Here is a 14083-nt window from a genome sequence, read left to right as displayed (position 1 = left end):
GGTAAGTATTAAACCTGTTTAAAGTATTATATTTAATCATAATAATAGTAATAATAATAATGACTTCTTTTAAATAAGCAGATTAAAACAAAGTATGTTAAACAATGAACACTTATGCAAACAAATGGAAATTCTTATAGCTAAACAGTAGTTTCATCAATTTAATAACACAATTCGAAATGAAACCCAAAAGAAGACAAAGATGTAAAATAAAATATAGAAGCCACAATACAGCATTGGATTGATCAATTTGACAGGTAAACTATAATTATTTATATCTTTCTTGTTACTAACGCACAGTATGTATGACATATATTGCATAATCAATTTAATGTAATCGTAATCTTTATGTAATAGTTATTACAATTTGTAAACTATTGATGAAACATTCTCATTAAAAATGAAACAAATAAGTCATTATTATTATCATCATCATCATCATCATACGGTATTCTGTATATAGAAATGATACATAAATTAAATAAGCGAGAAAAAAGGTACGAATGGAACTATCTTTTCTCCTTAGAGCAATAGGGATTATGAAATAGATGTAACGAGATAGAAATAAAGAAAACTCTATAAGCAAACAATAAACATGGTTCATAAATAAAATAATCATGTAATGAATTATCTCCAACACCATGAATATAAAGTATGAAAATGTGAAAATCTAGTAAAGTATGTATATGTGTGAGTGTGTGTGCGTTTATGTGTGAGTGTGAAAAACATCACGACAACTTTCTTGTGTGCCATATCAAAAGTTAATAGATTAAAAGGAAATGTATTCATGAATAATAATTTTCATTTTGTACGATAAGATTTGCACTCTGTCTGTTGAATGAGCAAAGAAAAATGTTATTTTAATGAATAAGCGTATATTACTAAGTACACACACACACACACACACACATACACATACGGACACATAGACATAGATACCTAGTTATTAGGCATTAGTACTACTTGGGATAGGTATTATATTTGGTTCATTTGTTGGTGTTAATTTCAATTGTGAATTCGTTGATGATGACCAGCCTAGATATTGTCTTCTTTGTGCTGCTTCACGTGTAGCTTGTACAGCTGCTTCATTAGCTTCACAGAGTTCTTTAATTACACTATCTAATTCACTTAAATATCGACGTGAATCATCTTTTGTCACTCGTATTTTATTATGAGAATTTAGTACAGGGTTATTAATGGGACTTTGTACTGATTCACTGTTGTTGTTGTTATTGTGGATGGTAGCATTATTGTTGTTTACCTCTAAGGATCTACGGGGAATAGTCTTTTCAGCTCGGAATACTGAATCTACTTTAACTGGTAAAGAAATTGGTTTAACAATGCTGTTGTTCGTAGTTGGTGAACATGTTGACAATGTGCAAGATGACGAAGAAGAAGGACTAGAAGTAACATTTGTATGTTGTTGCTTTAATGTTGGATGAGGTCCAGATAGAAATAATGAAGCTGTACTAGATTTGGAGTTGGTAAAGTGGGAAAAGTTACTTGGAAGATGTTGTTTCTGTTGTTGAGGATCAGGAACATCTGAAAAAAAGTAACACAATATTATCAATTACCAATGAACAGATGAATAAAATGAAGCTATTATTGTGGTTTGCTTGTAAGTAGTATGTAGAGGTACACCGCGTGGAATTCGCCACAGCCGACAGTTGGGGAGAAGTGTTTTATAAAGTCAGAAGGCACAGCGTGTGCAGGACTTTGTAGAGACCGGAGGAGAAGCGAGAGAAGACACTACTACCAGTAAGAAGTTTATTCATTCAGGTGGATTTGAGTTATTACATTATTTTTATGGGACTTATTTATTAGAGTGTTGTCAAACTGGATATAAACATGAATATTCATTTAGTATGGGTAGTGCTTTGGGGAAGAATATTGAATTTCGTGGTTCACATGACGGACTAACTTGAGTTGGATAACCTACCAGAAACCGAGGAACATTCGAAAACTATTACATCCTAGTATGAAACACAACAGCAATCTGTATCCTAAACAACACACAGAAACTTAGAAGTTTTGAATGCGATCCTCAGTGAGGATATCGATGCGCACTGTTGGGGAGCTCCAAACTGGGACGGGACAAATCTCCAATACTTCATGATTTCTAATGGTTGTCTAGCTTAGATAAGTTCGAGAAGTAAATTACAAAATTCAATAATCTCAACAAATCTTTTGCAGCTTCTGAAAAGTGGTGTAATGTGAAATTTTAGTTTGGCAATATTAACGAATCCTCATTGACACTTTTGTATGATAGCTGCAATGTAGTAAGAGTGTTAACTTAATATATCTGAATGACTAATTGCTTGTTTTATGTAATTTGTCGTCTTGAATTCTAATTCTGTATCGGATGAAGAGATTGTGTTCAGGCGGCTAGGACATAAACTGTGTATATCTATCCACTACCCAGATTGATATGCAATGTTTGCTGATATAGGAGTAAATTGAAAGAAGCTAGAGGTGGTGAAACCAACAAATATCTTTTAAAACATTAGTTGTTGAGTTGAGCTATGTAGATAGGCATGTATTTTATTATTTATTTGAACACATAAACATTGGTACAAGGAGGCACCAAATAGATATGCGCCACACAAATCAATCGATTTGTGTGAAAGCTAGGATACTGCCCGGGTGCTCGAACCGAAGCAGGTGGTTTTCTTAAAGGGCCACACCCGGAGCCTTTGATCTAAAGGTCTAATCCACAAGACAGTGTAACAACGTAACGAGAAGCAGTCCCATGGTGGCCGGTGACCAACGACTGGTTCATACGCCATTTGTTCTTTCAGAATCCTGGAGCCCATGTGCACCATTGGTTTAGAACCAGGGTTTTCCAACTTCCCTAGGTGGATCCTCCATATCAACCAATCAGCTTAAAGCGCCGAACATTCGCTTTTCGTCCTCTCAATTTCGTAAACAATAATAATGCCGCGAGAAGTCAGCGAGTAGGACTTCCCTGGCAGTGGTTGTATGTATGTACCAGACTACCTAGGTGGGGTATACGCGATTATATTTCGAGATGTTGGCTCACGTAAGCCAGAATTAGTCATATATACATTCAGTTTTTGTCTGGAAATACTTATACAATTCTCATTTCACTAATTCATTCTATCATCTAGAATCATATTGTCCATTTCTAAACCTTTCTATCATCATTGATAATGGTACTGGCTTTTACTACACTCTGGGATTGACTGCCTTGGTAATTTAATTTCACTGTGCTAATTTAATGTAGTAGCTAAGTAAATAATCATTTTTGTATTACATAACTTTTTTTTGGGTCTATACTGTGTCCAATGTTTATATTTGACTAGAAAATGTCTAATGATATCAGTATTTCATATTGAATGTTACTTTACCAAAAAGATCAGTCAGTTCTTAACTTTGGTAATTTTTTTAATTTAATTTTACTCTTGATATTCTCAAAGAATATTCAGTAAGAGTTCAACAAAATGAGTATCAGAAGGGGTTTTGAGGAGATTGTAGTAATTTCAATAGTTGAGATCATAAGTCAATTGAAGCTAGACCATCATGGTAAACCTGAAAGCACTGTACGGTCGTTTGGTCCTATTGTGGGACTTCCCAGCGGTGAGCATCCACCACCCTGCCCGGCGGGATTCGAACCGAGGTCTTATCAATCTCGAGCATGAGCGCTTAACCATTAGACAGTTGAACCGGCCGGATTCCAACGGTGTTAATGTCTAACTTCAACTAATCCATAAAATTGGGCGACACATCCACCATTGACATCAGTGAGTTACTATCTAGCAACTGACCTGGTTGAACTCCACTAGTCACTGCTTCTCTCTAGAACTCCAGGATATACATCATGAACATCTTCAACAAAATGATACTAAATGCAAACAATCTATGAATATTGTGAATGTTTGCAATAAGAAAAGAAGATGTAAACATTAACTATATAATGTTTTATACAATTTCAAATAGTTAGTTTCATCATAATAAAAAAGACATGTATGAATGAATCACAGAATGTATACAGTATCTGATAAAAGATAAAATGTATAGAAAAATGTCTATATTCATGAAATCAGATGGAAGCACCCTACTGAGTTGATATCTCTATGTATTTAGATTAGTCACTAACTAAGTGACATGTTATAAGGAAAAGGAAAGAAAACAATCAGACTTTTTCTGAAATCGGTAACACTTTTACAAACTAAAATCTTCACTGATATCTTTATATATATATTTGAGACTATATTACCACCTACCTTTATATATAAACAAATCATTTTTCTCTATCGTCTATTATAAGAAAGCATAGAGTAGCATAGTTTATTAATGAAAAGAAAACTAAACATTCACTCTGGGATGTAGGTACATTTAGCAGATGAGTCCCAAATAGGACGAAACATGAGTTTTGAATTCCAGGGCCAGCTACATTCCATTTATTCTATGTAAACTTGCATCATAATGGTTATTTTAATGCTAACCGTATAGGATATTCAAAAGTCTAACTAAAACTAATCAAATTTCAGTCAAAAATATCAACAATGAGATAATTCAAACCATTTCAAATTGAATTAGTTATCTGTTGAGTTTGTAAATAATTGAGCTTTGAAAATTTGGTTATATAAAATTATATGAAAGTATTTTGATTGAGATCATGAATCGATGAATGCTAGACTACCATTGAAAACATGAAAGCACTGAATAGCCGTTTCATTCTAGTGTAGGACTCCTTCACAATCCCACACTGATATATAAAAGTAATTTGATTAAGATTGTAAAGCGATCGATGTTAGACCACCATTGAGAGCCCAGAAGCACTGGACAGCCTTTTCATCCTGGTATTGGACGCCTCCAAAACCCCACATTGATATATGAATGTATTTACGATTTTTGAAAAATAATTTTCTACATATTGTATATCACTCGAAGGTAATTTATAATCTAGGAATGAAAGACGCTGTAACGTTTAGGATCAAACAAGACCAGTTTGAAGCGATAAATACCTCATGCTATATATTGAAAATATATTAACGTTGAAACTATGGCCTAGATTATGATTCAATAGCTCAATAAGGGTATTGTACGCTCCTTGCAATTTCATTGTTGTGAAAAGTAAGCTATCACTATTGAAAAGTTTTAAACTATTGGTTTCGAATCTCGCGAGGTGGGATCATAAATGCGCACTGCTTAGGAGTTCCACAATAGAACGAAACGGCCGTCCAGTGCTTCCAGGTTTTCCATGGTGGTCTAGCTTCATTTGACTCATGATCTCAATTATTAATATTAAGAACTAATTGTTTATTATTCCATCCAGCCTGTGTTTTTCATGGGATTTTACTTGATACCTGTTCGTAATGAAAATTACCTTTAAATTATATGAAATCTTTAAAAAGAAACCTTGGTAGATGATTCAGAGTATTCATATGAATCGTACAATCTTGTATATTTGATATTGTTGAAAGTACGTCAGGATAATCATCAGTGTATTGTGGCGGTAATTATTAGTAAAGAAACTAAAACTTTACTCAATGAGTGACATTTAGAACTGCATCTATGCAAAAGTCAAATCGTTGAGGCATAACTTTGATATTTAATACAGAAGTTCGTTGAGAATAAGTTTACATTCAATTTTAGGATTGGGTTTACGTAAATCGATAGTTCGAACAGAATAAATAGTAAAAAGTGATCGAAATATTTCACCGCGAACATGGCGATCTCGATTGTTGCTAAAGGGATATGGTGCTTGTCATTATCTTGTTTGCCAACACTGTAGAAGAATTATTCTTACTGAATTACTTATATAGGAAAATGGGTTTGGAATGGTTTTGACCATCATTGTGAGTGATCACAAAATCCTAAGAATAACTGCTTGGCCATTTTTATGGGTTAGTCCTACTTTGTTTTAGCCTTACCGTCAGTGATGGAAATTCATGGAGTAAGGTAAGGTGCAGCACTTTTATGAAAAGGTATCATCGCTGAAGATGCTATTTTTTTTGAAGGAAACAAATTAATATCGTTACAATCGACTACAGTCAGCAGTACAATTCCGCCCCCCCCCTGAACTTTAGCCGATGCGTTTAGTTTACCGCATCCAGTCAACCTGTTTGTAATAGTAGAACTAAAACGGAATAAATACTCTAGCCAACATAGCTTGATTGGGTGATCACAATAGACAAATCGGATCAGCAATCCAAAGTAGTAGCTATGATCAGGTAAGCAAGTGATCATCATTATGGCTATTATGTTTACAGCTTAGTATAAAAACATTCAGTTGTGATAACTTGTTTGTACTATTAAGAATGTTCTTACTTAAATAACAAAAAAAATAATTGGAACTTCCAAATGAGAGTTTAATCCCCATGTATAAGGCAAAAGATTATGTATTTTTGAAAAAAGAAGACTTTCTATTACAGTCCGCTATTTCATATGTATGGTTACCATTGACATCATAGTAATTAAAAAAATATTGTTTGAATGAATGACCCTTTTTTAAATTAAACAATTAATTCATCAATTGTTTCCCTGAATTCATTAAAATAAGCTTTATTACTCCTTACAAGGCTAAAAGTATAAGTCGATTGGAACTTCCAATGTATAAACCTATTTCGTTCACTTGAAGCAATTTAATTAATCAACATATAGAAGCTATTGAATAACTTTGTATCATGAAAATCTAAAATGTAATCAGATTGGATTTATTATTATAATAGTGAGTGTTTAGATATAAGGTCAGTTGTTTGAATAATTGACATTGAGATAAAAGTACAATTGAATACTAACTAACTTTAATAATTGAATTCATGTGTCAGTTAAAGCTAAACTACCATAGAATACCTAGAAGTACTGGATAGCTGTTTTTCCTAGTATAAAAGTCCTCAAAAGTGCGCATCCACGATCCCTCTCGCAAAATTTGAACACAGAACCTCTGGTCTTGCACGTAGCGCTCAACCTCTAGAAGTTTTAGTGAGAAGTTGTGACTGATGGAATTCAGCTATATCGGGAGTGAGACAGATACTCAATAATGACAATGGATGAGAGTCGGGTAACACAGAGAATTAGTTCAAGTTAGAGATCTTAGAAATCGCATACTAACACAGTGGTCTGAAGGTGGGACCGTGTTGTAACGGGTGGACTGCAGGTTTTGATAAGCAGAGTATTTACCGATCGATCACAGTGACACGTATAACACGTACGGACGACCTAGTGCCCTGATTGGCCCTGCTTCGCTGTCTGTCCTAGCCAGTTGAGTCAAGAACACAAGTCACAGCCTCTGAGTTATGAATCGTTGTATTTCAGACATACTATATTTATATACTAACCAAACAAACCACATCGTACCATAAACTAGAAAACAACATTTACACAATATTTAACAAGTGAAACAAACATCGACCAATGGGAAATGTACATTTAAGGTCCAAGGCCACCATAGACTTAACACGATAATTATTGGTATATTTTTCCTCAGCATCCATAACAGACCGTACATGTAAACTACTGAAGAGTTGCGTACTAAGAAGAAACAGATGTCCACTGCTTCCATGATATAATCTATAATATTGAGTCATTAATTAAACAGTTACAGTCTTCTAAATTTAGGAGTTTGCCGTAAAAACCATAGTCCCTTAATTTCCGAGGGTCAAACATCCAAGCTCTAATATCATCAGTTGGATACTTCCACATACTCAATAAACTACTTATCTCAACTAATATGTATGTTGAGGTTGGTTAGAGCTAGACCATCATGAAATATCTAGAGTACTGGACGGCCGTTTCGTCTTACTACGGGACTCCTCGGCAGTGCGCATTGGCGATCCCGCCTCGCGAGATTCGAACACAGGACCTGTTGGTCTCTCATGCGAACGCTTAAACTCTGTATCACTGAGCCGGTATCCAACGGTGTTAACGTCTAACTTCAACCAATCCACGAAATTGTGACACCGTCCATTATTATTTTCAGTGAGTTACTATCTCACCTGGTTGAACTCCATTGGTCATGGCTTCTCACTAGAATTCCAGGAAATTCGTCTTGAAGCTAGTCACTTGTGAGCACATGATGATTATTATCAGAAAGGGATTTTAACTGACTCATAAATTCAACTATTAGATTACTACAATCTCCACAAAACCTCTTCCGATACTAACTAATTTGTTTCGTAAAATATTTTGGAGAAAAGCAATTTAACGTGTGAAAAGTTTTTTTAATGATTAATCACTAATTAATTGATTAATGAATAGTGATGAATGCTATTTTGAGATGGTGGAGATTTGTAGCTCAGGTGGATGATTTTGATGGAGTTTTGTTCTCCGAGCTGGATGGTTTGGTCGTGAAGCTTGAATTCTACCTGAAGTTTATGCTGATGATATCACTTAGAAAACCGATGAAAGCTCAACGACCAAACCATCCAGCTCAGAGAACAAAACTCCATCATGATCAATGCTATATTTATTCAATACTTCACTGTTGATTGAATTATGTTAAGTAAGATGTAATGTAATCAAAAGTCCTGGGGGATTTAACATTAAGCGCATTATGTTGAAATGTTTGGAAGTAGTCGAAGGTAAAACCTGGATTTAAGTTTCATACTAGCTGATACTCGTCATCGCAGCATAAGTTCAATATTCAGGAAACTGATACTCCCTGTAAAATTTAAACATCCATTCATCGGACTTCGCAGTGTGAGATATTAGAGTTATTAAAGTTTATTATATCTTGCTGACTATGTACAACCGGCAAAGAATTTCTGGAAGTATGATACTTAGATTGATCAGAAATAAAAAGACACATAGTATTAAACTAAATCTTACAATTGATTGATCACTAGGTAGTGATCGATGTTATTTATGTCAAGTCCTTAGTACAGATCTCTACCCAGTGACCAATCAATTTTAAATACAATTTAACAGCTCAAAGGTAATGTCTGTAACTGTGAAGCTAGATGACATGGGATCAAATCCTTCAAAGAGCATCAGTTCACTCAAGATTGTAAGTACACCTTACTAACAAGTGACAAAAAGTACGAAACTTAGATCCAGATTTTCCTATCGAATACCTCCATCCACCACTTTAAACTCAATCTATGAACACATACGAAAAATGTCAGTCATTAACCTGATCAAAGGTCAATGATTTGAATACAAGGACACTTGAAGCTAATGAAAGTTATGAAGGTCTCTAATCACAGTCAAAACATCCAGAACAAACTGATGTAAGACACATGGAATAACTAAAGTGTTCATTTCTATATGAAGCAAGCAGTCAGTCAGTCAGTCAGTTAGTAACATACGTACATCGGTTCGAGTTGCCATACCACATTAGCACAGAGATGCCGTTACCCATTCAAATCCCGTAGTCGTAGAGGTAGTAAAAGTATAAGCAGTGATCGGAAAGATTAGGGTTTGAAGATATTATTCAAAGAGTATAATCCAGTGAAAGAGAAAACAGGGACATGAAGAATTCAGAAGATTAGAATTTGGAAGAACAAAAAGAGTGGATGCACCTTCACCATAGCAAACGATTTTGAGCTATGTGATTCAAGGTCTCTAACCATCGGTTGCTATCATCTCGTGGACCCCAACCAGGTAGTCTACACTTACCAACATGGCTCAGTCTACTTATCAATGACTTGATGGATTTGTGCCATGTTTTACTCTGGCTGCCCTTAGCTTTCTTCCAACCTACTCCTATACCATAAAACATCGCACGTCGAGGCAGTCGGTCGTTGGGCATACTTAACACGTGTCCCAGCCATCTCATCTGATGAAGTTTCACTGCTTCATCAACTGATTTGTCATCCTTACCTAGTACCCGTAAATAAGCACTTGATGATATTATTCAGAACAACTAATGAAAGCTTAGTAAAATGAATCATTGAACTTAGAAAACTCAACAACATGAGAATCAAATCATAATATGAACTGCTTGAAGGCACATATCTTGATTTAGTTCATTGAATACGTGATTATTTCTCATAAAAAAGCGTATACCCTTTTTTTTATTAAAAATTTATATCCAAAAAGAATTATAAACTAATTTACGAAATTCGAATAATGGACATTTGAATATTTTATCATTTTCAGCTTGATTGAAACAATTTCAATCATTTAAAAAGTGTTCAAAATTAATGACAAAAGTACAAATACTGTATTTTTAGAAAAGAAGAACAGTTGAACTATGCTTTGAAAAGAAGAATTTCTAAAATAATTTAACTGAAGAGATCCAGTAAGAGTTTCAATGTTCAATAAGTATGTTGTATTCAGCATTTCCGATTATTCCACGATTGATTCAACGGATAAATATTGTATATTATCACGTTATTTACACTAGAGATTTCATGTTGAACCCTAATTTACAATGTATGTTTCTTTTTATTTCGTATTTTAGACTATTCTGAACTAATATTGCTTATAGTGAACAGTTACAAATATTTCCAGATGCTGAAGATGTAATCTTTAGTGAAAATTACACTTCAGTATCCAGTACTCACAAGCAAAGATGGATGATGGCTAGTAGTGGAATCCATGATGCAAATGTCGTCCTATTTGAGACTTTTCAGCTAGATGTACCTGCATCCCACAGTTGATATTCACTCCAGGACTCAAACTCAGTAACATTCCCTTCAAACGTCATCATGTTATACAATTAGCTAATAATTCCCTGTCAACAGATTTTAGTTTATATATTGACTTGAAAATAAAACACGATATACGTATTTCCATATTCAAATTACTTGAATTTCTCCTAAGGCAAGTGACTTCTAAATATAAATTGATGTCAATTGTAGTTTTGAAATTTTCATAGCTTTCAAAGAAATTTCGAAACCTTGAATGTATATTTAGTTTAAGAATGACAGTATTTTGTAATCAAATAACCGCATGTTTAAAAATAGAAAAACACATAGAAGTTTATTGACATTCACATACTACTAAAGTTTGAGCAATTCAATGAAACTTAGATTCTTATACTCTGTATATTTCAATCAATCGGTGAATTGCTTAATTTCTATATGGAAATCACTTAATTTTGAATCATTTTTATAAGGTTTAAAGTTATGTACTAGCATTAAAAGATAGTTTAAAGATAAACCAATTACACTGGTTGAAATCATGAGTCAATTGAAGCCAGACCATCATGGAAAACCTGGATGCGCATTGCTGAGGAGTCCCATACTACGGCGAAACGGCCGTCCAGTACTTTCAGGTTTTCCATGGTGGTCTAAATTCAATTGACTCATGATTTCAACTAGTGGAATTTGAAAAAATCTCCACAAAACCCATTCTGATAAACCAGTTAGTTATACAGTTGACTGATCACAGTATAATGACCAAGGTTATATTTGCTCAGTCTTTTAGTAGTTATCAAATGCTATTGATTAAAATCCAATCTGGTCAATAGTTTAAGTAACTCGACATCATTTATACTAAGCAACATGTTAAGTTGCTCACGTTCAACTTGCACGTTTTGTTTTCTTTGGGGCTCATCAGCTGAATGTGCCTAGATCCGAGGTTTAGTGTCTATTTCACAATTCAAACACAGTACCGTTTGCCTCAAATGTAATTACATTATACACTTACTGATTTCAAATAACCAGAAAGAAATGGGGTTTGAAGTGAACGGTACTGAATTCCACTTCTAGTCATCGTCAACCTCTGTCTATAATGTTTGTATTACAGTGGAAGATGAAGACTGATTTTCTTTTATCGACTAATAGCTAACACTAACTAGGACAAGTTATCAAAGTCAAAATTATTCAATGTATCAAGGAAATCAATCAGTTGTTCATACATAATCATTGAATACATCAAACACATTAACATTATCAGAAGGGGTTTTTTATGGAGATTTTAATAATTTCAATAGTTGAAATCATTGAACAGATCAAACATATTAACATTAATCGAATATTGACAAATAGGTGTTCAATATCAATTACCTAATATCTTACAATGATATTAGGCTTTTTATTCATTAAAGCTAACTATCTTTTCAATGTGTATTAGGGTAAATGGATAAGTATAAAACTATAATGATCTTTTACCAGATATATAAAGTTTTCAATCAATCTATACTAATAATAATAATAATTTTAGCTTCATATTTTAACGTCATAGTGTTATTAATTATTAACCTTGGAGCAGTAAGTCATGTGATCAACTTACTTACATTAAGTGAAATCTACTTATTTAAGTAACGAAGGGAAAAGGAGAATATATATATATATATATATGTGTGTGTGTGTGTTAGAACAAATACAGATACTGATTGTAGAGAGTTAATGTAAATACATTTTGCAGGTGAATGCAATAAAAGGGAAGTAAAACTATTTACTTTATGACCAGTTGTTATGGTAACACACTTCATTTTGTTTTTATCTGTTTCTAGTTAAGGATTTTTATTCTACTTAAAGCTTCTAGAAATAATCTTATATATCAAATTGTGATATGGATTTATCTATTTATTTATTTATTTATTTATTTTGATGGAAATATAATAATATTATCGGGAAAGGATAAAATACTATCCACAAAACACCCCTCTTTGTTTATAATCATAATATGTTCACTAGTGACAGTCTCCAAGAGGTATTTCCTGGAGTTCTAGTGAGAAGCCACGACCAGTGGAGTTCAACCAGGTCAGTTTTGAGATATCAGCTCACTGATAACAATGGTGGACAGTGGCGCAACTTCATGGATTAGTTGAAGTTAGACATTAACACTGTTGTAAAAAATTAGATTTTCTGACACTGTTGGATGCCGGTTCAGTGGTCTAGGGGTGGATTCGAATCTCACCAGGTGGGATTGTGGATGTGCACTAGTAAGGAATCCCATACTAAGACGAAACGGCTCTCCAGTGCTTCCAGGTTTTCCATGATGGTCTAGCTTCAAATGACTCGTGAATTCAATCATTAAATTACTATAATATCCACAAAACCCCTCTTTGATTAAAATACTATCTTGTTATAATATTAAACCATATATTGTCGAGAATTATTATGATTATAGAAGTATAGCGGGGTCGTTTATTTACTAATAACTGAGAGATAATGAATTGAATAAGTGTTTAGTGCAACAAATGTAATGTTAATACATTTTGACAGTAATATTATCTGAGGGTTAAGGAATCTCTGTGTGACTAGCAAATCCTGGATTATATCCTCTATGAAGAGTCATGGATGAGAACTGCCTGGGACGAAACACCGGTCCCATGTTTTCTGGTGATTAATGGTTGTTTAATTAAGGTCTGCTTGTAAGGAAAATAAGGAAATTAAACACTCTTCACAAACCCTCCATTCTATTATTAAAGTCAATTTTTTAAGATATATTTCCTGGAGTTCTAGTGAAAAGCCATCAACAAAGAAATTCAGTACCGTAAATCGATTAAAGTTAGAAATGTATGTTATTGATTAAGCCTTCACCAAAAGATTTGAAGATGCTACATTTGATCTTCAGTCAGTTGGTAAATGTACACCACTGAGAAACCGTATATTAAGACGAAACAGCTGTTAGATACTATCTAACTATTAATGGTACTCAAACTGAAACATATCTATGATGTATTCAATTTACAAATGAAAGTGAATGGTATTAGAAACTACCTCAACTATATTTAATTACTTTGATTTTCATTAGTGTTCGTGACCGACAATTATAAGTGAATATTTTGGTCCATTACATACTTATCTGGTTATTCAGACTAAACCAACTGTCTTATATCGATCATGATTTATATACTGTTCGGTTTAACACTTATTACTAACAGTTTTACTAGATGGTGGTTGGAGGTAGTCGACAGCAAACCCTGGACCCAGGTTTCGTGCTACTTGGCACTCGTCAGCAACGTGTACCTATAATCTTGAGGGAACTGGTGCTCACTGGCGGATTCGATCTCGTGTCACTCAGCTTCACGGTCAGAGACGTTACCACTGAGCTATCCGAGCCCCGACCGACCTCCTGTAGGACTGAGATGTAATCACAATTGATTGACCACTGGGTGGCGATCAATGTCATGCATGTCTAGTCCTTATTAGTGCAGATCGAATGCTATCGATCATGTTGCAATGTGGCCACCAGTCTAGGTGACTTGACACTGCGTGCACTA

The 14083-nt window shown here is 34.1% G+C and overlaps 1 protein-coding gene across 2 annotated transcripts in view; it reads right to left on the bottom strand.

The window, feature by feature from the left end:
- The window catches only part of MS3_00008008 (uncharacterized protein), a 71157-nt gene continuing 57074 nt past the window's right edge, over nucleotides 1-14083 (bottom strand). For both annotated transcript variants that reach the window (XM_051216343.1, XM_012937408.3), the window contains one exon: nucleotides 1-1542. In XM_051216343.1, the coding sequence (XP_051066920.1) occupies nucleotides 947-1542 (596 nt within the window). In that variant the 3' untranslated portion in view covers nucleotides 1-946. The remainder of the gene's footprint in view (nucleotides 1543-14083) is intronic.

This window comes from Schistosoma haematobium, chromosome 4 (genome assembly GCF_000699445.3).
Source record: "Schistosoma haematobium chromosome 4, whole genome shotgun sequence".
Classification (NCBI taxonomy): Eukaryota; Metazoa; Platyhelminthes; class Trematoda; order Strigeidida; family Schistosomatidae; genus Schistosoma; species Schistosoma haematobium.
Note: the sequence above shows the minus strand (reverse complement) of the source record. Positions and strands in the feature narration are given on the sequence as shown.